The 27,227-nt window shown below is 57.4% G+C and overlaps 2 protein-coding genes across 12 annotated transcripts in view; one reads left to right on the top strand and one right to left on the bottom strand.

The window, feature by feature from the left end:
- Positions 1-17,720, bottom strand: part of IKBKG (inhibitor of nuclear factor kappa B kinase regulatory subunit gamma) — a 28,744-nt gene extending 11,024 nt beyond the window's left edge. For 4 of the 9 annotated variants that reach the window (XM_019824502.3, XM_004001031.6, XM_019824501.3 and 1 more), the window contains exons 1-4: positions 12,344-12,652; positions 8,477-8,678; positions 5,562-5,773; positions 390-508 (exon numbers count right to left, since the gene is read on the bottom strand). In XM_019824502.3, the coding sequence (XP_019680061.1) occupies positions 390-508; positions 5,562-5,773; positions 8,477-8,663 (518 nt within the window). In that variant the 5' untranslated portion in view covers positions 8,664-8,678; positions 12,344-12,652. Of the gene's footprint in view, positions 1-389; positions 509-5,561; positions 5,774-8,476; positions 8,679-9,304; positions 9,458-12,343; positions 12,653-17,569 lie in introns of those variants that run through there. The other 5 variants (XM_045051262.1, XM_019824504.2, XM_019824505.3 and 2 more) reach the window with 5 other exon arrangements.
- On the top strand, positions 12,794-26,472 carry G6PD (glucose-6-phosphate dehydrogenase). 3 transcript variants are annotated; one of them, XM_023249194.2, is made up of 13 exons: positions 12,794-13,005; positions 13,918-14,045; positions 21,258-21,295; positions 21,377-21,485; positions 22,164-22,381; positions 23,343-23,501; positions 23,653-23,778; positions 24,094-24,187; positions 24,557-24,743; positions 25,029-25,264; positions 25,358-25,434; positions 25,520-25,612; positions 25,713-26,472. In XM_023249194.2, exons 1-13 carry the CDS (start codon positions 12,894-12,896, stop codon positions 25,801-25,803), a joined length of 1,668 nt encoding a protein of 555 aa, XP_023104962.1. In that variant the 5' UTR covers positions 12,794-12,893; the 3' UTR covers positions 25,804-26,472. The 3 variants fall into 3 exon arrangements, with proteins under 3 accessions (XP_023104962.1, XP_004001079.3, XP_023104963.1); XM_004001030.6 differs by lacking the exon at positions 12,794-13,005 and adding an exon at positions 13,125-13,281; XM_023249195.2 differs by lacking the exon at positions 12,794-13,005 and adding an exon at positions 13,344-13,661.
- The last annotated feature ends 755 nt before the right edge of the window (positions 26,473-27,227 follow it).

The raw sequence follows: 27,227 nt of genomic DNA, 5'->3' as shown, positions 1-27,227 counted from the left end.
CCACGGAAGGGGGGGAGGGAGCCCAAGGCATGGAGTCCTTCACCCCGACCTGTGTCTTCTGTCCTCACGGGTCCTCCTGTGTGCCCTCTCCCTGTAATAACCTCAGCTGGGAGAGCACGGAGTACTTCTAGAGGATAACTGTGGATCACGGGTGTGCTCCTAGGGTCTCCCCAAAATGCTCCCTAAGGAAATGATCCAAGCTCCAGCAAAAGGTCAGGGAGCCCAGAAGCACCACTGGGCTCCAGATTCTCCAAGCCCCTGTGTGCTCACACTCCACATTTTCCAGTCGATTCTCTCCCAGAGGAACCCCCCCCAGAGGCCTCGAAGGTGCCTCACTCTTCTCAGGCACCGCGACAGCAGCCCCTGGCGGGCTCTCCCTTCCCACTCACCTGCCCTCCAAAGCCTGCCGCTCTTTGATGGCGGCCTCCAAGCGACTCTGGCTCTCTTGGAGCTCCCCCAGCAAGGACGTCACCTGGGCTTTCACTGACGCCTTGTCCTCAGCCAACTGCTGTGTGAAAAAAAGCCACTTCCCATTAGTGATGCTTTCTTGCCAGCTGCCCACCCCCAGCGCCCCTGAGCCGCAGGGCAGCCTGCAGGCACTGAGACATCACCTAAGGGCTTCTCTCCTGCCCCCAGTGCCACCACTCATCTGGCCTCTCACCTCCAGAAGCTTCCCAACCCCAACAAGGCAAGTCTCCTGGGACCCCACACCCCCAAGCCCCTCCTCATCCCCATGGACGGTAGCATGGAGCTGCCTCGAGTTTCATGAGGCTGGCGAGCAGGCTGCGAGGACGGAGCCGAGTGGGAATCTCTCAGCCTCTGAGACTTGCCGCCAACGGAGGGGAGACCTAAAGACAGCGTCAAAATACACGCTCCACCCACAGGCTGAGGCTGCCAGAAGGAGCGCTGAGACGGACTGATGTGTTTCCAGAAGACCTACACCAGTGACAAAACTCAAGAGCCGTTCATACGCCCTGAGGCCCATCCTCCCTCATCCAACTGTCCACACCAGGTCCCCTGCAACCTCAAGCCACTCAAGCCCAGGGTTGGCCTCGGTCCTCTGCATCCCGAACCCTCCATAGTGAATAACACTCCTGTCCTCTGTACCCCCACCCTGGGCTCCTGTGCGGGCGCCACACCAATGCTCCTTCCCTTCTCTGCAGGGACTGTGGCCCAAACCCCCGGCTTTCTGCATATACATACCTGGGGCTGGTCTGCAGGCCTGCTGTCCCCCTGCAGGCTAACAGGACAGACTCCTCCCATGAGCCCGGCCCGGCTGTCCAACCACCTGCCCCACGGGTCCATATCTGTGCCCATCAGCAGACCCCATCGGCTAGCGCCCACCCCACTCAAGGCCCTCGCCGGGGGCTGCGATGGCGTCCACCTGGCCTCCTCCTCCGCTCCCGCACCTGTAGGAGTCAGTCTCCTGGGTCTTCTCTAAAGAATCACAAAGCAGGGGGCTTACGACAGCAGGAATTTACTGCCTCCCAGTTCTGGAGGCCAGAAGTCCAAGAGCAAGGAGCGGGCAGGGTTGCTGCCTTTTGGGGGCTCTGCAGGAAAATCTGCGCCGGGCCTCCATCCTGGCCTCAGAGGCCACCAGCGCTCCTTGGCCCATAGATGCTTTGCCCCGATCTCTACTTCTGTCATCTCGTGGCCATCTTCCCTGTGTGTGTTTGGACAGACCCATCCTGATCCAGCATGACCACATCCTAACTATTATTTCTCTTTTTTATGAAAACTTTCTTTAATTTTTATTTTTGAGAGACAGAGTGAGTCAAAGCGTGAGCAGGGGAGGGGCAGAGAGAGAGACACAGAATCTGAAGCAGGCTCCAGGCTCTGAGCTGTCAGCACAGAGCCCGACACGGGGCTCGAACTCACGAACCGCAAGATCATGACCTGAGCTGAAGTTGGATGCTCATCTGACTGAGCCATCCAGGCGCCCCGCCTTTTTTTTTAATTTATTTATTTTGAGAGAGAGAGAGAGAACATGTATGTGCAAGCAGGGGAGGGGCAGTTAGAGGGAAAGAGAGACTCCCAAGCTGGTTCCTTGCTGTCAGCACAGAGCCCGATGTGCGGCTCGATCCCACAAACGGTGAGATCGCGACCTAAGCTGAAATCAGTCGGACACTTGACAGCCTGAGCCACCCAGGCACCTCTAACTTTACTACTTCTGCAAAGACCCTATTTTCAAATAATATCGCATTCTGACGTAAAGAGTGTAGGATGTGGACATTTGTTTTGGGGGGACACAATTCAACCCGTAACAGTCCCCCCTACACTCCACAATCTACATGAAACCAAAAAATGTCTCACACTAGCACAGAAGCCCCCACAGTCCCTGTCACACTCGGGTCAAAGCCCAAATCCTTCCATTGGCCCCACAAAGCCCACAAAACCAGCCCCTACCATGACTCTCCCACCCACTCCTCAGCCACTTCCACACAGCCTCAGTCATGTTTGCCTCTCGGATGGTCCCTGAAAATGACAGGCATGCCCCTGCCTCAGGACCTTTGCACATGCTCCCCCCCCCCCCCGCCACAAAACATGCTCTCCCCAGATACCCATGCGGCCCAGCCCCTCACTGTGTTCTGGTCCTTACTAGAAGACACCTCAGTGAAGGTCTCCCCATTGAACAGTGCAAATTCCCCACACCACCTGGCCTGTCACATCAGCATCTCCACTTGGGTATCTAGTAGTGTTCTCAAGATGAACCTCTCTTAATCTGCACTCCTGATGGCCCCCAAAAACCAGTTCCCCCCACAGCCCTCCTTATTGTCGGCGGATGGCAAATCCATCCTCCAACTACCAGCACAGAAACCTTGGAGTCCCTCTGGACTCCTGTGTCTCACGGCTCACATCCAACGCATCAGGAAACCCTGTCAAAATATATCCCGGATCTATTTGATGATACTGAGCGATTAACGTTGACTGTTCCGGGCAGGACAATGGTATTGTGGTTATGTCTTTTCTAAGCCCTCTCTCACAGACGCATACTGAAATATTCACGGATGAAAGCACACAGCGTCTAGAACTTGCTTCAAACTAACGGGGGAGCCACTAGGTATGTACCCGATAATGGAAACATATGTCCACCCCCAAATGTTCATGGCAGCATTACCGGGGGCGCCTGACTGGCTCAGTGGGAGGTCGTGAGTTGGAGCCCCACGTCGGATACAGAGATTAAGGAGATAAAACTTAAAATAAAAAATAAATACACAGCAGCATTACTCACAACAGCTAAAGAGTGGAAATAAGCCAAATGTCCGTGAACTGATGAACGGGAAAACAAACTGTGGTATCTGCATACGCTGGGATATCACCCGGCATGAAAAGAACAGCACGCACGCACTTACGCTGCAACGTGGATGAGCCTCAAAAACACCATGCAGAGTGGAGGAAGCCAGAGGTGAGGGGCACACGCTGGATGGTCCCACTGGCATGCGAGGTCCGGCACAGGCACACCCACAGACAGAAAGCAGACCAGGGAGTGCCGGGGGCTGGGGAGAGGGTGGGGAGTGACTGCTAACGGGGGTGGGGTTTCTTCCGGAGGGGAGCGCGAGGCTGGGGAGGAGGAAGATGTTTTGAACTAGTGACAATGGCTCTACAAGTCTACAAATACGTCCAAAATACCACTGGATTCTATACTTCAAAAGGGTGACTTTTATGGCGTGTGAATTTTATCTCAGCAAAACCGTTAAAAAATTCCAACGTATTGTTCTACTGGCTTCTCCAGTGACAGGCACTCGGGCTGTGCCCAGGTTTTTGCTCTGCTCAATGGACAAGAGCTTCTCTGAGATGCCCACCTTGGGTGAGGCTGCTCAGTCAGGGGCGACCTGAATTTTCAACTTGGAGAGAAAATGCTTTTCAGAGCTGACAGGCTTGTCAGCGGAGGAACAGGGCTACCGCAGGGGTCCTGGCCTCTGCCGGGAAACCAGCACCCTGTCACGGGAGCCGGGGCCAGCCGGTGGGGGCTCCCGGGGCTGCACGGACAGAGGCCCTGAAGGCACTTAGTAAAGAGCAGTGAGTCCATCTGTCCGAGGCTGTAATGGGCTGAATGGCAGCCCCCAAAAGATAGGTCCACGTCCTAACCCGCAGAACCTATGAATGGGACCTGATTCACAGATGCAATCAAGTTAAGATGAAGCCGTACTGGAGGAGGTGGGGGAGGGAGACCCGATGACTGTTGAGAACTACAAAAGATGTCAGCACAAAACGACTTTGACTCCATCCGAAGCCCTGCACTCAGAGCCGATCTAGGAAAGCTCAGCGCTGCCAAAATTGCCTGTTCTAGCCATCACCAGACCTAGGCCCCCACCTCCGCTCACTTAGAGCATTTACTAAGAGGCCTCCCTAATGTGAAGCCTTCCTCTGTCCCGTTGGAACATCTGCGCACCTCCCACAACCCGGGACGCTTTCTCAAGGGCTTGAGAACCATTCCCAGGCTCTGTGCGGGACAGAATGCTAACTTCCGTAACTGCCAGCTAGCCTCATGTATCTACACCGATGGCCCCTTTGTGAGTTTTCACTTGAGCCCCGGATCACTGCCCCTCCGTCCCCATCACTCTTTATGTCGCCAGTCACCTCTGCAAATCACAGTGGAGCTCAGCTCATCCCCTGCTGTCAGTAATTACCAAATAAAACCCGTTCTCACCACTGCAACTACCGTCCAGCTGTATTTCTCTCTGACCCTGGTGTCTTCATAAGAGGGGGAGGAGAGACACACGGACATGGGGAGAAGGCGAGGTGACCACGGAGACAGAGGTGGAGCGCTGTGTCCACAGGCCACGGGAGGCCAACCATCACAGCCATAAGCCAAGGTGGGGAAAGCAGCCTGGCCCAGGTTCTCCCTCGCGGCCTCTGGGAGGCACCCGTCCCGCCCAGACCTTGCTCTTGCACTTCTGGCCTCCAGGACCGGGAGGCAGTACATTTGTTTCTTAGAGCCACCCAGTCTGTGGCCCTTTGTTACGGTGGCTCCAGGAACCCGGCACACTTCCCTGAGGGCCCTGCCAGGCCGTCTGCACCGACAGCGTGATTCCTGGTGGGGCCCCGGCTTCACGTCTGCGGGGCAGAGACTGAGGATCTGAGGTCAGCCACGCGGGAGCCCCGGGCCCACAGGACCGACCCCCCCTGAAGTCCCCGGACGCCGGCGCTCAGGGAAGCTTCCCCGGCGGCGGCATCCTGCGCGCGTCGTCACGCGTCACCGCGGGTCGGACCACACTGCCCCACGACCCCCCTGGCCAGGGACCCGGAAGCCCGCCCCCGGTCTGTCCCGGACCCCGCCCTACGCCCCTTTGGTCCTTGCTGACTCCCCCCTGTATCCTCTCACTGTAAGCAGCCATTGTAACGGCCGTAACCACGAGTAGGACGGCTCTGCTGAGTTCCGTGGCCCTCCTAGTGCAGCACCGAGCCCGAGGGTGCTCTCGGGGACCCCTGACCCCAGCTGCCCTCTGGGAATGCTGGCGTCCCTGCGGTTTGCAGAATGCAGGCGGCTGGTGTCACAGGTGGCCGGCAGCCCCGGCCGGCCGGCTCCAGGGAAGGACCCACCCTGCCCCTCTGACTACCTTCTGGCATCTCTTCAGATGTTCCACCTCCTGCAGGGCTTGCTCCCTCTGCCTCCTCAGGTCGAGCTTCTCCAGGCTCAGTCTCTCCACCAGTTTCCTGGCTTCCTGGAATTTCTGCATGAGGAACTCCTTCTCCTTCCTCTGGCTGCCTTGGAAACGCTGCAGCTCCTCACAGCGCTCCCGAAGCATCTGGTTGCTCTGCCGGATGGCATCTGGCGGCAGAGGAGAGAGCAGAGAGGTGAGACCCGGTGGGCGCCCCACCAGCCCCTACCTGGGCCCATCACGGCACCCTCCCCACATGCGGCCTCTTACACTGACGTGGCTTTGAGATGGTTCCTTTAATTTTACGTAACACTTTCAGCATCAATTACGCCGACGGCCAGCACCTAAATTTCTCCAAACACATCAGCTTCACTCAAAAGTGTGTGCCAAATGGCACTCTCTTTGTAAGTGACTCGAACTCATTCTGGCTATCTGTACTGTGGCCGGGTCAGAGGCACGCCTGCCTGCCCTGGGGCGCTCAGTCACTGTCTTCGGCGGAGGGAAATCCTACCCTGCCTGCAGACTCCGGGAAGGCCACCAGGGGAAACTCCCTGTGCCATCACTGGCTGCGGCCTGGGAGCGCCAGGTTTGCAGGTGGCCTCCCTGAGCTTTACCGTCCTCGTGTGCCTGTTCAACGGGGATAATCGCACTCACCTCATAGGACTCGGAGGGTTAAATGAAAAAGCAAAGTGCCCAGGGCACAATAAACACACAGGAGACAGCCAGTACCCCTCTCACCAGGCCAAAGGATGAGCGTATGCAAAGGCCAGACAGTCAGCAGAGGCTGAGGAAAGGAGAGCCACACACCCAAGGACACCCCAGGCAGCAGAGGACCATCGAGCATTGACAAAACCAATCAGTGACACGTGAAGGTTCTAGCAACTACAGAACCATATAAGATAGGAACAGGCAATAGCTTCACGTCACCCTCTGGTCAAAACCCTTGACCTGACAGAACATTCTTTCACTCAAACTACAGTGGCTTTGGAGCCCGGCTCCAGAGTCACCTTCTGCACTCTCCCGTCCCCGTGTGACTTCTCCCCTGCAGGGCTTCCAGCTTCACTCGCCGGACTCCACCTGTTGTAATCCTGCTCGGTTCCCCACCTAAGGCTCAACTCATATGCGACTTCTTTTTCTACTGAGGTAAAACTCACGTAACATCAAATTAATCATTTTAACTATTTTAAAGTATACAGTAATTGAGTGGCTTTCACGTATTCACAAAGCTATGCACCCATCACCTCTAGCTACCTCTAGAACATTTCCACCACCACCCCCAAAAAGCCCATACCCACTGGCAGTCACTTCCCCTGGCCCCCAGCCTCTGGCATCTACTTATCTGTTCCTCTCTCTGGATTCACCCCTCTTGCACATGTCACATAAATGCACTCCTACACTAGCTTAATGCAATTTCTTCCATGACATTTTCCCCCACACACATACACATTCCAAGAGAAGTCTGTGTCCTCCCCCTGCCCCCTCCTCCTTAGACACAATCATGGGCATTGTTGGGGAGCAGACACCTTCGGGGCCCTGGCAGTTTGACCCAGGACCTGACACAGAGCACCCATTTAACAGGAATGTGCAGAGCCGATGCTGTGTGGAGCCAACACACTGAACAACCGTGGGTCAGATGCACAGAAGCAATCCATGCAGCTTTAAGGTCTCTACCCGCTACTAAAGCCTGAGCTCCCTGGGTGGGGAGCTGGTGGTGCCATAATCCCTCTACACCCAGCCTGACAAACTGTCACCCCAAGTTCATGTTGCCAGAGCACCCTGCTGGGGACCAGCAGAAGCCACACATGTAGCTGTGGAAGGTGAGCTGTCTCCCTGCCCCCAACCTGGCCACCAGCTCCATGTGACCCCAACATAGCAAGGCATTTGACAACATTAAGGACACTGTTTGTTGTGATAACTGGAGGAGTGCTATTGGCATCTAGGGGTAGATGCTAGGGATGCTGCTCGATACTATGCAGTGACCAGGACAGCCCCTAGACGGCTAAGCGTGATTACAAGGCAGGGAGCAGGGGTAGGGTACTGTCACACGCCAAGCAGAAATGTGCCCCTTCCCAAGGACGGCCACCCTGCCTGAGAGGCAAGGTGCAGACCCCTGGGACCTGGAGAAGCTGCCGCACAATACCAGTGAGGACGCGGCAGATGAGCAGATGAGCGGGTGGGGGCGGTGACGAAGACAGACAGGAACTGGTTCCAGGTTCCAGGAGCCACCCGGGCCTGTGGTCACGCCCTGCACAAGCTGAACCAGAAATCCCCTTTCCCAAAGCAGCCAGCAGGCCCTTCCCAGGGCAGGCCACGCCCCCTTCCCAAAGCAGCCCTCAGGCCCTTCCCAAGGCAGGCCGCGCCCCCTCCCAAAGCAGCCTGCAGGCCCTTCGAGGAACAGGCCACGCCCCCTTCCTGGGAGCCTCCCGGCTACTTCCAGGATAGCCGGTGCTTCATGATGGATCAGGAGGAGGCAGAAAAGTCTGGCCCCGTTGGCCCAAATGGGGCAACTCAGAACGGTGGCTCCGGCTCCAGAGCTCCCGGTAGGGTCGGCCTGCACTGCTGTCCAGCTTCTCCCCGTGCCCACCCCTGCTTCTTCCCTGTCCTTCCCTTCCCTTCCCCAAGAGTGGTCCTGTGTAGGCGCACTCTAAATAAACCTCCTGCACATTAATCTATACCTCAGAGTCCACTTCCAGGGAATTCCCTCCTCAAACAAAAAGGGAGGGTGGCTGAGTTTGAATCACTAGCTGGCTCTCAGGTGTACTCCCACCCCAGACCCAGTAAAAGCAGAGGCACCAGTGAGGGGAGTAAGCCTCCCCCACCAACAGGGCTGGGACCTCTGACGTTTTACTCTGCACACCTGCTATCTTCCTCACCTCGGAGCTCTTGATTCTCCTCCACACAGCGTTGGAAGGTCTCAGGAGTGCCCTGCTCAGAAGGTAGGTGGGGCATAGCTGGCTTCCCCAGAGAAGACTCTTCACCCAGCACGTCCTGGTCCCCTGCCGGGCCGCCGCTGGGCTGCACCATCTCACACAGCTGACTCTTCCAGGGGGGCCTGCTCATCCAACAAGTCAGGGTCTGGAAGAGCAAGGCAGCAGAGGTGTCACATGAGACCCTCGCCGAATTCTCTTACCTTGAAGGACAGGGAGTGCAGTCTGTGCAGGAGTTCCAAGGCCACACTTTAAGCAGAATGCCAGGCACTGTGTCAAGTGTAATAGGATGCTAAATGGGCTTTTCAGTCTAACCAGGGGATATACTTTCGTTCCAAAGGGAGGTGCAGGCCCATATGTGGGATTAGAAAGGCTATGTATGGCTCAGCACTTGTTATAAACTCTGTCTGGCACCTATCTCCAGGCTGTAAACTGAAATTAAGAATTTAGGGGTGCCTGGGTGGCTCAGTTGAGCGTCAGACTCTTGATTTCACCTCGGGTCATGATCTCGAGGTTCAATAGTTTGAGCCTCGTGTCAGGCTCCATGTTTACAGCATGGAGCCTGCCTAGGAGTCTCTCCCCCTCTCTCTCTGCCCCCTCCTGCGCACGCACGTTCTCTGTCTCTCTCTCTCTCAAAATAAATAAACTTAAAAAAAATTCCCCAGAGAGTGGAAATTAGGGAGAGAATTATTTTTGTAGGGAGGTATCAGTGTGCTGTGAATCCTACCTGCTACATACACCTCCGAGCAGGAGTGAAGGGTTTTGGCCCCTTACCTAGTGTAGTGGGTTGAATGATGGCCCCCAGCAAGATATGTCCATGTTCTGACCTTATTTGGAAAAGGGGCTTTTTGCAGGTGTAAGTAAGTGAAGGATCTTGAGATGAGATCATCCTGGATTAGAGTGGCCTTAAGTCCAATGACAAATCTCCTTATAAGAGACAGAAAAGGAGAGACACAGACACAGAGAAGACAACGTCACAACAAAGGCAGAGAGTTATGTGGCCAAGAGCCAAGGAATGCCTGGAAGAGGCAAGACGGGTCGTCCCCTAGAGCCTGCGGGGGGAGCGTGGTCCTGCAGACTCCTTAATTCCAGAGTTCTGGCCTCCAGAGCTGGGAGAGGATAAATGTGTTACCTAGCCACTCGGCTTGTGGTCATCTCTCACAGCAGCTCTAGGAAATTAATCTGCCGAGTAAGGGGAGCTTCAAGGACACTGCTCAGAACCACATGAGTGTTCCCTGGAGCTGAGGGCTAGAATGGGACATCCAGTGTCTGCTGCGCACTGAGGGATCTGAAAGTGGGAGCTGGACTCGCAGCCTAAGAGAGCAGGCTGAGCTGCGCGCACTCCCCCGTGGACTAGTCGGCAATGTGGGGCAGCACTAGCCTGGAGCCCTTATAAATTCCACCCAAGAAGACTGACTACCTGGAGGAGGAAGCCAATCCCAACACAAGCTTCCAGGAGCAGGCCTGCGCTCAGAGAGGACGGCTTTAACGCTGAATAAACTATTAGGCTGATAATGCTCCCCTGAACGCCCCACTGAACCATCGATCCACAGGATGTGATGAGCCACCAGTCCTTCCCTCAGCTTCCAGAAAAGCGCACTCTCCTGGTTCTCCTACCTCACTGGCTGCTCCTGCTCAGGCTCTTTCACTGGATCCTCCTCACCAAGCCACCCTATCATGTTGTGGTGCCCCAGAGCTCTGTTCCGGGGTCTCTTCTCTAACACCGGTCACCCCAATACAGAGTTCATTCAGCCTCTCAGTTTTAACCCCCATCCTCTTGCTGACGACGCCCAAACCCAGCATCTCCACTTGGATATCTAGTAGTGTTCTCAAAACTAACCTTAAAATTGCACTCCTGACAGCCCCCAAAAGCCAGTCCCCCCCCCCCCCCACAGCCCTCCTTATTGTCAGTGGATGGCAAATCCATCCTCCAGCTACCAGGACAGAAACCTTGGAGTCCCTCTGGACTCCTGTGTCTCTCGGCTCACTTCTAACGCATCAGGAAATCCTGTCAAAACGTATCCCAGAATCTATTTGCTGACAGTGAGCAATTAATACTATTTTAGGTGTGATAGTGCTATTTTGTTCATGTTTTTTTAATCCTTTCTTAGAGATGCATACTGAAATACTTAGAAGTGAAATTATACAGTGTCTGGAATTTGCTACTAGGTACCTATCTCCCCGGCAGAAACAAAAACACATGTACACACGCAAATGCTCACAGCAGCATTACTCACAATGGCCAAAGAGTGAAAATGACCCAAAAGTCCATCAACTGATGCATAAAAGTCCAGCACATTCTCATGCCAAAAAATGGACCAGTCTTACACACATAACACTAAAAGAAGCAACTCACAAAAGACAACATATTGTGTGATTACATTTATGGGAAATGTCCAGAACACGCAAACCCATAGAGACAGAATGATTGGTGGATGCTTAAGAGCTGAGAGATAGGGAGTAATGAAGGTGATAGCTAACGAGGTGCGGGGTTTTTTGGAGTCATGAAAATGTTCCGGAATGAGATAGTGGTGATGCTTACGAGGTGCAGGGTTTTTTTGGAGTCATGAAAATATTCTGGAATGAGATAGTGGTGATGGTTGCACAACTCTGGATATACTACAAACCAGGGAGCTGTACACTTTAAATGGGTGAATTGGGTGGTATGAGAATTATGTCCCAAAGCCACTATTGAAAATAATAATAACAAGAGATGTGTGTGAGAAGGATAAATTAAACAAAAGTAGCCCTGGGGCGCCTGGGTGGCTCAGTCGGATGAGCATCCAACTTCAGCTCAGGTCAAGATCTCGTGGTTTGTGAGTTCGAGCCCCGCGTCAGGCTCTGTGCTGACAGCTCGGAGCCTGGAGCCTGCTTCGGATTCTGTGTCTCATTCTCTCTCTGCCCCTCCCCCACTTGTGCCCTGTCTCTGTCTCTCAAAAATAAATAAATGTAAAAACAATTTTTAAACAAAAGTAGCCATGAGTTGACAACTGTCAAAGCTGGGAGATGAGTACATGGGGTTTACTATTCTATTCTTTCTACTTTTGTACATCTTTGGACTTTTTCATAATAAAATGTTCAAAGCACCACCATCTCTCACCTGGATTACTGCGATAACCTCCTAAAAGGTCACCCTGCTCCTACCTCTTGTCCCCTACAATTTGTTCTCCCCATAGGGGCAGACTGGCCTAACAGGTAATTCTGATCACGTCCCTCCTCTACTCTGTTCCCTACCAGTTCCTCATTGCCCTCCGTGTAAAAGCCAAGGTCCCTAAAACGGCCTGCAAAGCCCTCAACTGTCTGGTCCCTCATTGCTTCTTCTCCAAGTATTCTCCCCTCACACACTCTACTCCAGCTACAGTGGCCTCCTTGCCATTCTTTGAACACGCCAGGATGGCTCATCCATCCCCAAGTCACAGAAATGGTTTGAGGTCGGGTAGACATTAATCGTTTTGCAAAGCGAGGCACATGAAGTAAGACACGTAGCTGCCAAACTATATTTGAAGCCTTTTTAAAGACCTTAACCTCCAATGCAGTCAAGTTTAATGAACAGAAAATGTCTCGGAACTAGAAGAGTCATCCACAAAGCAGGGGTGTGGTCAGACTCCGCAGCGGTGGCGGAGGACGGAAACAGTCCCGCTCGCCAGCAAGGTAACCCGGCCCCTGCATCTGCCGACCGCGGCCGGTGCGCTACAAGCAGGCAGCAGAAATGGGCCAAGCCCAAAAGGAAGGGGAAGCCTGGATGTCCGAGGGAGTCTCGGAGACAGCGGAACGCCCACCGAAAGTACCCTGTCTTCGAGAAGACGACCACACCTGTCAGCAGAGTCGGTCCGACGTGAGAAGCGCAGGAACAGCGAGCCGCGAGCACTCCTCGGGCCCCGGCGCTCCGAGAAAGTCCGGGTTCTGCGGTCACCTTTTCCTTCTCCCGCTGCCGAAATTCACACTTCCGGCTTCCGGTGTCGTAGCTGTGAGATCCGGAAGTAAAACACGCAAGCCCCGCCCCCACCCAGGAGCCGGCAGAGATGTGGCAGAGGCTGCTCCCGAGGGGAACCCGAGCCCGTCAGCCTTCGCCGGCCCACAGGACGCTCCCAGTGATATGCAGCACCTGGTGCTTTTCGGAGCATCGCGACCCACTCTCACCCTCGTCTCTCGGGCGGGGGTCTCCAGCCTCCAGGCGGTCGGCCGCCCCGCCCCCGCCAGGGGAGGAGCTAATAGGGAGCCTCCTGGCTGCAGAAGGCCCCGCCCTGGAACAGGGTCAAGGAGGTGTGGTCACACTGCCGGCGGAAGTAGACCCCTCCGCGAGGGTGCAGGGCCGCCCGGGACGGGCGAAAAAGCTGGATTGTAGGACCGGGCTGAGCTAGCGATGGGTACGCGGGCGGACAGCGCAGAGCTGCGCGCGGACCCGCAAGGCAACGAGGACGCGGCGCAGCGGCGGCAGGGACAGAAGGCGCCACACGGCCGAGAGGCGCGAGCAGGTGCCCAAGGGGCGGGGCGGGCCAAGGGTGGGAGCTTAGCGGGGGCGGGGGCCCCCCCACGGTGGGATGCGCGCGCACCTCCCCGCGCCCGATTTCCGCCCCGCCCACGTGGGGGAGGGGCACGCTGAGGCCCCGCCCACGCGCGTCGCCTGAGGCCGGTCAGCTCAGATTAGGCGCCCGCCCCCGCTGGTTAAATGAGCCGGCGGGGCACAGCCCCCGGAAACGGCCTGGGATTCAGGGGCTAGGAGCGCGGCGTTCGTCGGCTGTGAGACGCAGGTAACATAGGGACCAGGCGCCGCGCCAGCGGAGGAGCATGCTGTGCCGCGCGGCCCTTTGATTTGCCATGCTTGGGAGCGGGGCCGAATGGAGAGGGTTTAATTGGTCCCAGTGTCCCCTGCATCTCTCCGTTGAACCCCTGAGGAGATAGAGACCCTGAGAGGGGCGGCGACTTGCCGGCGTCTCCCAGCTTGGCCGGAGGAGCGCTGGAACTGCACCGTCGTCTGCGTGGTCTAACATGCTCCCGCTCATTGTGGAGTTTCCGCCGGAGTCTGGGGTGAATTGGTCCCAGGCAGGCTACGTAGCGCTCCAGCAGTTTTCCATAGTCCCGCAGAATTGAGGCTCTTGCTGGCATCCACCAGTGCTTTGAGTGTGGTAAAGTATGTATATTTTGTAGAGTATGCCATGAAAAAAAGTTGCCTGGATAGTATGGTGGGAGCCCAGAGCCTGCAGTTTCTAACCCCCCAGAGCCTGCAGTTTCTAACCCCCCAGCCGTCCTGTTCCCCAGCCATTCAGTGAGTGGTTTCAATAATCAGGCATCGCTGGGTGAGATCCCAAAGGACCCCTCCAGAAGCGGACCAAACTTCTCAATGCTCTTCTGTTCTGTGCCTTGTCAACGAGCCTTTCTTTAACCAGAGAGCATCATGGCAGAGCAGGTGGCCCTGAGCCGGACCCAGGTGTGCGGGATCCTGCGGGAAGAGCTGTACCAGGGCAATGCCTTCCATCGATCTGACACACATATCTTCATCATCATGGGTGCATCGGTGAGTCTCCCCGCGGGCCCCACATCTTAAACAGGCTTCGAGTGTGACATTGCCTCAGGTCCCTTCCTGCTGGGTCCCTGGGCTTTCCCAACTCATTGTCGTGGGGCCCCAGGGGCTCCGCTCCACTAGGCCCTCCCTCTTGCTCCTGCCTGTATGCCACTATCTTCCCAGTACCACCCAGTATAAGTGCACTGCCAGGTGGTCATGAAATCCGTGTGCAGCCATTGACTATAGACCCATGTCCTGGAACGGGGGGTCCTTAGAGACTGTCTGGTCGGACTTCTTCCTTCACGGGGAAAACCGAGCTGCCGACAGGGGAGGCTGTTCACTTTGGATCCTTTTCCAACCTCTTTGTGACTTGACAAATGTCACACAGTTAGTCCCAAAGGCAGGATCTGAGGCCCAAGCTCCACCTTGTCCCTCTCTACCACAAGTTTCCCCGGAGGGGGAAACACTCGACCTTCCTTTGAATACCATGTCATTACCCAAACTTCCACGGCCTGCTGAGGAGCTATGACCTGTCCCACCCCAGCCCATTGTATCAGCTGTGGAACTGCCATTTTGGTCCAGAAGGTCAAAGTCAGAGGTATAGCACATGAACTGGACATGATGGAGGGTGGAGACAGGAGGGGGTTGGGGGTGCCTAGTGGAGCCGTGACCCCCCAGCTAAAGCATCCCGCCGGTGTGCCCTGTGGAAACCAGATCTGCCGGGTGGCAAGGTGAGCTGCCAGGGTTTCGTCTCCAAGTAAAAGTGATCTCTCTTCACTTTCCTCCTGGGCAAAACGACAACCTGCTAACCATCCCGTGACAATTTCTGCCAGTAACTTGTACAATCTCAAGCAGGAATTCTAACAAAGTAGCTGACTCTTGACAGGGTACACGTTGTCTCTCTGTGCCTTCCATGTCAAGGTCCCCTTAGCTCTGGAAGAGAACTTTGTTCTTTGTTCATGTATCATATGCAGAGCCTCTCCTTGCCAGCTTTTGTGATTCTGATCAGAACTCAGAAAGGGAGGGCAGGACACAGTGCTGCTGGGGGGAGCACTCTGTCAGAAGGTGGGGGGAGGGCAGGCCACCCCAAGCACTGTCCTCTGAGTCCATAACCCCAAGAGTAGGGGGAACCCGGGGACATGGGGCAGCGGGGAGCAGCCTTGGTCTCTACCCTGGCCCTCCTTCGAGGGAGCACGTTCTGCTTCGAGGAGCCATACCTGTATTGGCCACAGACCTTCCCACCTAGGACTCTGACCACTAGGCTGTTCGTTCAAGAAACAAGTTGGAGCAGAAAGCTACTCAGGATCGTTCCTCTTCCTTCCCCCGTCCATATAGCAGCCTGTCATAGGGCGCTCTACCAGCGGACCCCAGGCCACAATAAATGGCTTAGAACTCCAGGCCCTCAACTCTTAGATGCTTTATTGAGAGCATCCAAGCTTGCTGTGTGACTGGCAAGTGTCTTTCCTCTCTGAACCTCAGTGTTTCCACATAGCAAATGAGGCCTTTTGAAACAGATGTCAAGAGACTTGGAGCTGAGCTAATTCCCTGATTGCTCACTGCCTTCGCCTATGGCCAGCTTGGGGTTGAGCAACTTTTTTTGCAATTGATAGGGTTCCCCTTTGCTCTCCTCTGCCCTGAGAGCAACATCCAGAGGCTTCCAGAGCAGAAATGGGAAGTGCCACTACAGCAGGGTGGGGTGGGGGAAGACCCCTTGTCCTGAGTTGTTTCGCCCGTCCTCCTGCTCAAGGGGGCTGGGGCCAGGCGGGTGGGCGTCCCGTGCGCAAGCAGCATCTAGAACAGCTCCCGCTGTCTGATGCCTGCCCCCCCTTGTAGGAGATAGAGCGGCACTGGAGACGCACTGTGCCACAGCCTGATTCTGGGAACCAGCAAGTTCCCTGCTCGTTCATCCATTAAATCGTAGTCAGTGGCTTCTCTGCGGTGTAGTGAACACGGGCTCTGCCTTCTTTGTGTGATCTGTGTGCTGGGCCGAAGGGACCCAAGGAGAGTTGGTAGCCGAATAAGAACTCGTAGTGGCGCACGTGACAGAAAACGGAAACAGGCCCTTGTGTCCCCAGCCACCTCCGGCACACAGTTCCCATGAGGAGGGCCTTCCGAGTGAGGCTTGCAGAGCCAGGGTTGGGGAGCACGCGTGCAAAGAGAGGAGCAGGTGCAGAGCCGCCAGTGGCCAGCAGATGCCCCAGGGCAGGCTGGGCCCACAAGGCCACCCTCTGCCCCTTCCTCCTTCCTCCCCTGTTTACCCACCCCTCGCTCTCACGCCTAGCTTCCTTGCTGGGAGCGTCCTGATGCTGGCTTACGGAGCTACCCAATAGGCTTTGAGCTGCTCTCTGTTCCTCTAGTGTGGCCGTCACCCCCTTGCTCAGGACTCATGCGCCCAGCCGGGGAAGGAGCGGAGGTACTTACTGTACCCATCGGGAATGAAAGAAACAAGTTTCTCTTTACAGACCAGTGTCGGAGGGGAACCTTGGGCCTGGCAGGTCACCTCCTCTCCCAGCTGATAAGACCGCGGATAGGCCAGCGGACTCTCCCCCATAGAGGATGGAGAAAGGAATGGAGGAGCGGGAGAGAGAATAGGACAGGGAGTGTGCCTGGGCAGAACTGGCTCGCTGCAGGGTTCTCGGCGAGCCCCTCGCCTCTCTGGACCTCAAATCTCCCCACCTGGACCTCAAGGGCCATGGACTTGATGGGTGTTCGAGCCTCATGCCCATATGACCTGGAAGCACTAGCGCCTCTCTCCTTTGGGGGCATTTCTGGGCTGCCTTTCCCCCTTGGGTCGATAAGATTCTTGCTGTGTCATGATGACCTTGGCACTTCCCCAGAGGCCTGATGATTCACGAGCCCCAGGGTGTAAGAGGGAGGCCCTTTTGTTGGTTTTTCAGCTGAGCCTACCTCAGCAGCCCCCAGGTTCTCCCCGGCTGTCAGGAGCCAACTGGGCCCCAGCCAGGGCCCAGCCTCCACCCCAGGAGTCCAGGCAGATCCTTGACCCAGGTGACCCTCGGGGGACCTGGGTGGCCCACCCCTGCCAGGCCTCCAGCTGGCAGCCAGCCTGTGAAGCTCTCTGCTGTACCCTCCGCCGTAAAATCCTCACGCAGAGATGTCGGCAGTGGCTCGGGTTTATAACGCTAGAAGCTGAGGTCAAGCCTAGGGGGCAACACTCAGGTGGTGGCCCCCGCTGCACTCCAGCGGGGACAGATGTTGGTACCTGGAGATCTTAACGAGGGCCGCTTCTCCTGCTAGGTCACCACAGGTGTCGGGGCAGCTCTTTCCCCACTGTGGTTCTCAGGCAAAATGAGGGGGTTGGGAAAGACGAGACTTCCAACCGCATTTCACCTGGAGTCCCTGTGCTCCATCCCCCCCCCACCCCCCCTCCCTCCCGGCTCATGGCGTGCTTTGATTTGGTCCATGCCTTCCCACGTTCCTTCTTGCAAAGGAGGCTGGTCTAGGCTGGGGGGGAGGGCGGGCCACTTCCCTGGAGCAGCCGCCAGGACCCCCTACCACTGTCCTGGGTCCCACCTCACCTCTCCCGTGGTTGACGTGGAGCCCAGCAGGCCTCTGGTCACAGGGACTGAGCTGAACAAGGCGAGCAGGTTCCGTTGCTGGTTAATCCCAAGGGGAGCAGCAAGAACAAACAGCTTAGGGTGTTGGGCATCGTGACTCAGCAGACAGGAGGCTAGTCCCCTGCCACCAATCCATTGCCCGCAACCTGTCCCGATTCCTGTCAGCCTACTGGAATTTGATCGTCAGCAAACATCACCTGCCACAAGGAAGGTCGGGAGGTGTTTGCAGGCCGTGGTTCTGATTGTTTCTCCCGCGGGCTGGTCCCCAGCAAACCGGTCCTCTCTGGAGCACGCAGGGCTGAAGTGACCTGAGCAGTGTCTCCCCCCAGCCCCACTGATGGGTCACTGTGAGGAGTGCCGTAACGAGGGCTGCTGGGCACTGAGGGACGTGGACAGGGAGCTTACTTCCCAGGCTGGGGGTTGGAGTGGGACCTTGAAAGACCAACGACAGAAGCCATCTGAAGGTGGCAGTTACAACAGGGACCCACACCAGATTCCTTGGGGGATCGATTGTGAACAGGAGACATGGGCACGGGCACCAACACAGGGAACCCTAGTTTGGGAACCACTGACTTTGGGAGTTTGGGGTCCCATTGGAGTCTGGAAATGACACAGGGAGATGACAGAAACTTGCCTGCGTGGGGACATCGGGTCACCCAAGGAGCAAAGAACAGGAGGAAACTGGAGCAAACAAGGCACCCTCGAGCCTGCACCCGCCCCCACCCAGAGTCGGGATCTCCCACCAAGGAGCCTGCTGGGTGCCTTCCTAACTGCTTGTCTCTTGCAGGGGGGAGCATTTAACCAGGCCAGAATTGCTTTGGTTCTGGTCACGTGGCTTCCATTTTGCAGCTGTTCATAGAAATGAGTTTATCCAGTAGTTACATTGCTTCTAAAAGGTAATTTCACATTGAATATTTAGGTCCTCGTCCCTGGAGTTAGTTTCTCGGCCTGCGGCAAGTCCAGTACACCCCAGCCTGGCTTCCTCTCTTCCCGATGATTGGCAATGCTTGGCGGAGCGCGGGTTCCCGCCCGGGGCCCATCCCACGCTCTAATTGTAGGGCACACAGATGAAAGGGCTCTCTGCCTCTCTGTTCTTCCGGAGCCCATGACCGTTCTTGCCCCTTCCTCTTCCACCTGGAGCAGAGAATTCCTTTGTTAGCTTACAAAATTCAACCTTGTTGGAGTGGGGAGAGAAGGAACTCGGTGATTCTTTCTGGGGTGGGGGGGGTCCTCTTGAATATCTGGGATGCGCCACGCTGTGGCTCGAAGCTGCCTTGTGTTCAACACCCTTTCGTTTTGGAAAATCTCGCACATCCACAAAGTGGACAGAATGACGCAGAGAATGGCCGCTGTCCCTTGGCCGGCTCCCGTGACTTTCTGCCCTTGTTTCGCCCATTCCCCAGCCTCTGCTCGACTGTTGCATTGAGGTTTGGTTTGGTTCGGTTCGGTTTTCAGGGTTTGTTTCTTAGACGAAATCTAAATGTTGACTGAGCATCTGGGTTGTCCCGAGCGCGGGGCCACCGCGAGTTAAGGCTGCCGTGAACGTCCGCGTACAGTTTGCACCGCCTCCTCTCCGGCGCTCGGCGCTGCCGGTCGTTTGGATTGCAGCCGTTCCAACAGACGTGAAGCAGCATCTGATGGTTTAACGCGCGTTTTTCTGCCCCCTGATGACCTCGCACACTTGCTCACGTGTCTGTTAGCCATTCATTTCTCTTCCTGGCCAAGTATCCGGTCGATCTCTAATTGCGTTGGTTTCTTATCTTCCCGTAGGAGTAAGTTATATATTCTGGGTCGTAGGCAGAGCTTGCCTCCGGACGGGCTTCCCTCTTGCCGGCGTTTCGGTAGGGCCCCCTGGTGAAGCGCCCTAGTGCACGGGTCAGGGTTTGGTACTGTCGGGGCCGAAAGGTTTGTGGCCGCGATCCAATTTCCTGTGTGACCATCACCCACTCAGGTCCCTGTCCATTTGGATGGATTGGATTTTTCTAGAAATTTGTCCATTTCGTCAAAGTTGTCAGACATGGCGTGAGGTTGTTCATAAAATGCCCTTTTGTGTTTTCCTGACTCTGCTTTTGTCCTGTTGCACTCCTAATTCTTAGTGCGTTTTAGAAAAACAGTCTCGCCAGAGGGTTGTCTGTCTTCATTAGTCTTTTTAAAAACCAACTTTTGGCTCTGTTGATAGATTTTTTCGGTTTGTTTTCCGTTTTATGAATTTTTAGTTTTCATTGTTTTCTGCCCTGTAATTTGTTTGGCTTTAAAATCCTCTCGGGCCACACGGGTGGCTCAGTTGGTTGAGCATCCGACTTTCAGCTCAGGTCATGATCTCATGGTTCGTGAGTTCGAGCCCCACGTTGGGTTTGCTGCTGTCAGTCCAGAGCCCACTTCCGACCCTCTGTCCCCATCTCTCTGTACCCCTCCCCCATTCACACTCTGTCTCAAAAATAAACAAATATTTAAAAATAAAATAAAAGTTCTACTGTCTTTTGTCCGATTTCTTAAGTCTGGCACTTAGCTCTTTAGTCCCAAGCTAATGTCAGCATTTCAGACCATGCTTCCTAGGTTTTCATATATGCTACTTCTGTTGCCGTTGGGTTCTAGAGTTTTCAGGTTTCCTCATTTAGCCTGTGGGCTGTTTAGAAGTGGGCTATTTGAAGGGTGCCCGAGGGGCTCAGTCTTTTGAGTGTCTGACTTCGGCTCATGTCATGATCTCCATGGTTGGTAGGATCGAGCCCCGCATCAGGCTCCATGCTGACTGTGCGGAGCCTGCTTGGGATTCTCTCCTTCTCTCTGTTCCTCCTCGACTCGTGCTTTTTCTGTCTCTCAAAATAAATAAATAAACTTAAAAAAAATGGGCTTTCTGAAACTTTTTTTATTTTCGTTTTAGAGAGAACAGGCGTGCACACGTGAGTGAGCAAGGGAGGGGCAGAGGGGGAAAAAGAATCTTAAGCAGGCTGGGTGCCTGGGTGGCTCAGTCAGTTGAGCATCCGACTTCAGCTCAGGTCATGATCTCACAGTCTGTGAGTTCGAGCCCCGCGTCAGGCTCTGTGCTGACAGCTCGGAGCCTGGAGCCTGCTTCCCATTCTGTGTCTCCCTCTCTCTCTGCCCCTCCCCTGCTCATACTCTATCTCTCTGTTTCTGTCAAAAATAAATAAACATTAAAATATTTAAAAAAAAAAAAAAAAAAACAAAAGCAGGCAGCACGCCCAGCATGGAGCTTGACACAGGGCTCGATCACAAGACCGTGAGATCACCACCTGAGCCGAAATCAAGAGTTGGACACTCAGCCGGCTGAGCCTCCCAGGCACCCCGGAAGTGGGCTCTTTGGCCTGGGTTTTACTGCACTTGCACCTGAGACTGGAGACCATGGTTTGTGTGGTCACAGGGCAAGCAGGTCGGTGGACGCTCCTCCTGGGATGAGGTCCATTTGCCCCAGGGCAGGGTGGCTACTGTGATACAGGGGTGCTGTCGGCCCAGGGGCAGGGTAAAGGGCTAGCGCAGGCTCTAGTTCCAGCTCCTCTCGCTACTTACAGGGGCGAGACAGGTATACGTGTAGCTGAGCGGTGACCCTGGGCGAGTGCCCCGGTCTCCAAGGCGAGACCGTCTAGGCACTGCCCCCAGCTTCTCCTAACCGTGCCTGTTCCCTCTGCCGCAGGGCGACCTGGCCAAGAAGAAGATCTACCCCACCATCTGGTAAGCATGTCCCGTACCGTCCCACTGCCCCCAGCCCTCCCGACCCTCCCCGCCCTGGCCACAGCCGTGCTGTGCCCTCAGGTGGCTGTTCCGCGACGGTCTTCTGCCCGAAGACACCTTCATCGTGGGCTACGCCCGCTCCCGTCTCACAGTGGCCGACATCCGCAAGCAGAGCGAGCCCTTCTTCAAAGTGAGTGGCATCTGGGGTCTTCGTGAGGGACACGCCCCCTTCCCATCCCATCACAGGATGCCCTTTCTTCCACGTACTCCTGCTCTCTGGGACAGGACCCTTTGTCCCCTGCCGTGGCCAAGGCCAAGGCCTTGTTAGGAAGATGGCTTGGAGGCGCTCATGCCTTCACAGTTGTCATCCTTGCCTCCCCCCAGGCACGCACACTGCCCTGGCACACTGGTGCACAAAACCCTGCCGGCCCGAGAGCCCCATCTCCCAGTCCCCCTCTGACCCAGATATACCAGGTCCCCCCTGCTGCGCCCCCCTCCCCCCGGGGCCAGGAGCCGAGAAAGTCTCTTCACCGCAGAAATCTTACAGATCTGCCTTTCCCAGCACACCGCAGTTTGGTGTGGTGACTTGGGAGAGAGGTCTCTGTCCGGTGTGTTTCTCCCAGGTCACAGTTTCCTGGACTCTAACTTGTGTCCTAGGGCACAAGGCCCCCAGGGGTGACCGCTGGGCCCCAAATCTTGCAGTGTTCATGCTGCCTCAGCCTCCCCCCGTGGGCATGCAAAGCTGACAGGATGGGGGTGTACCCAGCGTGGAGCTAGGATGACTGACCGCTGAGGGAGCCCGCCCCGGCCGTGGGAGGACAGAGGGAGGGCTGGCGAGGGGCAACGTCCCTGGCTCCGTCTTTCTCAGGCCACACCGGAGGAGAAGGCCAAGCTGGAGGAGTTCTTCGCCCGCAACTCGTATGTGGCTGGCCAGTACGACGACGTGGCGTCCTACAGGCGCCTCAACAGCCACGTGAATGGCCTTCACCAGGGGCCGCAGACCAACCGCCTCTTTTACCTGGCCTTGCCGCCCACGGTCTATGAGGCGGTCACCAAGCACATCCATGAGACCTGCATGAGCCAGACGTAAGGCTTGTGTTTTGCCCTCCCTGCCTGCCAGGTGTGCCCTGTGCTGGTCTGGCCTGCCCTGGCGGTTGTCCAGAGCCCCTGGGCCAAACTAGTCTCCAGAGTCGGAAAAAGGTGGTGACCCTTGTTTGTTCCGCGCGTGAATTAGCTCTCCCCAGAAGGCAAAATGGTATAAATACAGGTGCTTTGTAATAGCATTTACTGAAAATGCTACCCCACTTGTTAATCCTGGAGATCCTCGTGCCCCTCGTGGTCCGTCTTGCTAGAAATCCAAGTTTCCTTGGCAGCTATCCCTGCCAGGACCACAAGGTGGCAGTGTTGCTCCACAAAACTGCTGCTGGTTCCTTGTTCTCTGGGTTTTTTTAGTGCTTTCTAAGGTCACCTTCGTGGCCACAAGGTGGCAGCATAGCTCCACGAGCATGTTGCTTCCTACAGAACACCAGTCCTGGCAGTGCGTCCTTCCCGAAGCCAGTCTTTTTCACTTTGCCTTGGTTTTGAATGCAAAATGCCACGTTAACTGTCCCTGGGAAATAGCAAAGAAAGGGACCTTTATTCATTTTAAAATCCATGGAGACAGCTGTGCCCCTGACATCCGCTCCCCGCCCCATCCCCCAACTAGCTCCCAGGCCACTCCTGAAGATCCAGTGTGGGGCTGGAGGGGAGCAGGATCCACTGGACGGAGCACTCTTGCTAGTCAGCAGCAGGTTGGGCCGGAAGGCTTCCGAGGAAATTTTGAGTGTGGCATTGAGGGCCGCAGACGACGGCTGTCCTCGGGTCTGGGGGCTGTGGGCCGAGGTGGGGCAGGAGGCCTTGCCTAGCAGAGCTTCACTGGTCATCTGAGAATGCACAGGGGAGGGAAGGCTCTGCCTCTCCTTGAGGAAGGGACCCTGGGGGGTGACAGGGTTCTGGCCCCCGCTCCCCCAGGACGGGTATGGGGTGATGTGGCTCTGGGTTCCCACAGAGGCTGGAACCGTGTCATTGTGGAGAAGCCCTTCGGGAGGGACCTGCAGAGCTCTGACCGGCTATCCAACCACATCTCGTCCTTATTCCGTGAGGACCAGATCTACCGCATCGACCACTACCTGGGCAAGGAGATGGTGCAGAACCTGATGGTGCTGAGGTCCGGCCAGGGCTGGGCAGAAGCCATGCAGCTGGGGAGGCGGGGGAGGGGGGCGGCCGGGGCGGGGCCGGGCATAGGGAGCGGTGGGGCCGTCCCAGCCTGATGTTGCCCTGGCGATGCGGTGCCACCCTCCACCGTGCATCTCCTGCAGATTCGCCAACAGGATCTTTGGTCCCATCTGGAACCGGGACAACATCGCCTGTGTCATCCTCACTTTCAAGGAGCCCTTTGGCACCGAGGGCCGTGGAGGCTACTTCGATGAATTTGGGATCATCCGGTGAGAGCCTGTCACCCTCCCTGTCCTGGGGGCTTCTCCTCCCCCCTCCAGGTTCACATTCGTGTGTGGGTGTGTGAGTGGTCAGTGGTGACTGTGAAGCGATGGTTCACTGTCTCTTTCCTTGACTTGAGGTGATGTCCAGGGGTAGCCATGGGCTCGGAGCAAATGTCATAGCTTGTTGCTAGCAAGCCATGTCTGAGGTGCCATGTGCCCGGGCGCGGCCGACGGGGAGGGGCTGGGGTGAGCCCACGCCTCCCCCCTTCCTCCCAGCCTGGAAGCCCCTGACGTGCGTTGCGCGCACTCTTCCCTCTTCAGGGACGTGATGCAGAACCACCTCCTGCAGATGCTGTGTCTAGTGGCCATGGAGAAGCCCGCCTCCACTGACTCGGACGATGTCCGCGACGAGAAGGTGGGTGCAGGCGCACCCTCCTGGTCCCTGCTGCCGGCCCAAGAGCAAGAAGCCCAGGATGTCACGTCCCAGGACCGATAGGACCCGTGGGCGGTTCGGCGCTTAGCCTCTCCCTCAGAAAAGAGGAGAGCGGGTCCAGGTGGCCCCAGAGAGGCCTTGGGTGGGAGGCCACGGCCACGCCCCTCGGCAGGGTGTGCGCAGCTGGCCGGGCACCAGCCCCTGTCCGCACAGACCAGGCAGCCCTGTGGGAAGCCCACCCACGGTCGCACGGCCACCTCAGGCCGCTGCCGTCTGTCCCCTGCGTGGCTGCTCCACCCCGGTACCCAAGGAGCTCCCCACCCCCCCCCCCCCCCCCCGGCTCTCTTCCAGGTCAAGGTGTTAAAGTGCATCTCCGAGGTGCAGTCAGAGAACGTGGTCCTGGGCCAGTACGTGGGCAACCCCAGCGGAGAGGGCGAGGCCACCAAAGGGTACCTGGATGACCCCACGGTGCCCCGCGGCTCCACTACTGCCACCTTTGCGGCCGTTGTCCTCTACGTGGAGAACGAGAGGTGGGAAGGTAGGTGGCATCTCCAGGCCTGGCGGGCGGGCCGGCGTCTACCCAGGGAGCCCTCGTTCCCGGGGTGTGACCCGCTTGGGCGCGGCAGCCAATACACGGGGGGCGCCGGGCCCGAGGGGCGCTGGGCGGGAGAGGCCGCCTCGCCGCACACGTGCACGCTCGCCTTCACCCCCACGTCACGCTCGTTCACGCAGCCCCCGCCTCACCCCCTCTCTCGCCCCCTCACGCGCGCTCAGCCTGGGCCGCTGGGGCAGCGGGGCCTGAAGTCAGCTCCGCCCCAACCAGGGGTGCCCTTCGTCCTGCGCTGCGGCAAAGCCTTGAACGAGCGCAAGGCCGAGGTGCGTCTGCAGTTCCGCGACGTGTCCGGAGACATCTTCCAGCAGCAGTGCAAGCGCAACGAGCTCGTGATCCGCGTGCAGCCCAACGAGGCCGTGTACACCAAGATGATGACCAAGAAGCCTGGCATGTTCTTCAACCCTGAGGAGTCCGAGCTGGACCTGACCTACGGCAACAGATACAAGGTAGCCACGCGCCCTGGGGCGGGGGGGCGGGGGGGGGGCGGCCGGGGGGGCTGCGCGTGCATGGGCGGCCTGAGTACGACCCCCTCCCTGTAGAACGTGAAGCTCCCCGACGCCTATGAGCGCCTTATCCTGGACGTCTTCTGTGGGAACCAGATGCACTTCGTGCGCAGGTGAGGGGCGGCCCCGGGGCCCACAGGGCAACCCACTCCCCCACTACCCCGGGAACGACGCCAGAGCCACCCTATGTCCCCTCAGTGACGAGCTCCGGGAGGCCTGGCGGATCTTCACGCCGCTGCTGCACGAGATCGAGCGCGAAAAGCCCCAGCCCATCCCCTACGTTTATGGCAGGTGAGGCGCTGGGGCATGGAGGGGGGAGGATGGGCTGGGGGCAAGGGACACGGGGGCCAAGGGCTCCCTCACATCTCCCCTCTGCCTGTCGCTCTCTCAGCCGAGGCCCCGCGGAGGCAGACGAGCTGATGAAGAGAGTGGGCTTCCAGTACGAGGGCACCTACAAGTGGGTGAACCCCCACAAGCTCTGAGCCCCAGGTCCCTGCCCCACCCACCGCGGCCCTGTCTGTCCTGTTCCACCCGCTCGCCCGCCACCCCGAGCCCACGTCGGGAGGGCTTCAGGACCATAAGTCTCACATTCCTGGCCCCTGGCCACCCTGCCCGCTCTGTGCCGCCTGCCACCCTGGGCCTAGCTACATTCCGCAAGCACCACGCACTCAAGACTCGCGTCATGACCATCCCTAGCTGCCACCAGCCTTTCCTGAGCCACCTCTGTCTGCAGGAGTGAGCCCCAACAGGAGGAAGTGGCGTGGCTTCTCTGCCGGTCTGGGGCTGCTCCTACCAGGACAGGAGGGAGGGATGGCAGGGAGGGGCAGCGGGCAGGCCACTCCACACTCCGCCGGCTCTGAGCGAGCTCCTCAGAACAGGGGCGGGGCGGGGGGGCGAGCGCTTTCTCACAGGTCTCGGTCTCGGTGCCGCTTGACATTCCTGGTCACCTGCTGGGAGGGATCTCCGTGCCGCCCCGCCGTCCCCTGTGTCTTGGGCCCCCTGAATGTCCCTCCGCCCCACCGGCTCCCCCCGCCCCTCCAACTCCACACTCCACGGCCCACACACCTACGGGGGGCCCCCTCGCCACTGGAAAAACAAACAGCAAGGGGCACTCACCGTCTCAGCCCCCTGCCATTAAATCCACAGACAGACCCGTCTGCTCCCTGGTTGTTTCCTTCCTGCCACTCGCAACCATGGAGGAGGCCACCTGCGCCTGATGCTGGCCCGTTTGGTGGAGGGCCCGGGGCCGCCCCATTTTTGTCATCCACTTCCCTCCGCAGTGTGGGCTCGGGACCTAGGCTGTCAGCCCTGACCCCGGGTGTAGCTGTGGCCAAGCCCTGCGTCCCAGCTGCCTCCTGAGCCCCCTGTCCCATCTGTGCTCTTCACTCTGCACCGAACGCTTCCATGCACTCGCTGCCCACGTGGGCATCCGCCCTGACGACGTCCCCGCCCCGGCCGGCTCGCTTAGCAGAGCGGCTGGGGGCCGTGTACACATGCCGCCGGTGCATGCTGGCGAGCGGGATCTGGGCACGAGAGGCAGAGGGGGTGCTGGGGGAGGGCGCCTGTAATAAGGCACCATGCCCGTTGGGGTGGGGGGAGCATAAGACAATAGACTTTTATCCTGTCACAGTCCTGACGCCAGAAGTCTGAAACCCACGTGTTGGCAGGGCTGCGCTCCCTCCGAAGACTCTAGGGGACGACCTTGCCTCTTCCGCGTGCAGGTGGTGGCCAACATCCTTGGCCTTCCGTGGCTTGTACACACATTACCTCTGTGTCTGTCTGTGTCTCCACACGCCGCCTGGTGTCTGTGCATGTACGGCTCCCGCTTTCCCTCCCGAGGACACCAGTCTTGTTGCATGCATTCAGGGTGCGCTCGGCTCCAGCACGGCGTCAGCCTGGCTTCCCT

The sequence above is a fragment of the Felis catus genome, chromosome X (assembly GCF_018350175.1).
Source record: "Felis catus isolate Fca126 chromosome X, F.catus_Fca126_mat1.0, whole genome shotgun sequence".
Taxonomy (NCBI): Eukaryota; Metazoa; Chordata; class Mammalia; order Carnivora; family Felidae; genus Felis; species Felis catus.
The sequence above is the reverse complement of the archived record's forward strand: the minus strand, read 5'-3'. Positions and strand labels throughout refer to the sequence as shown.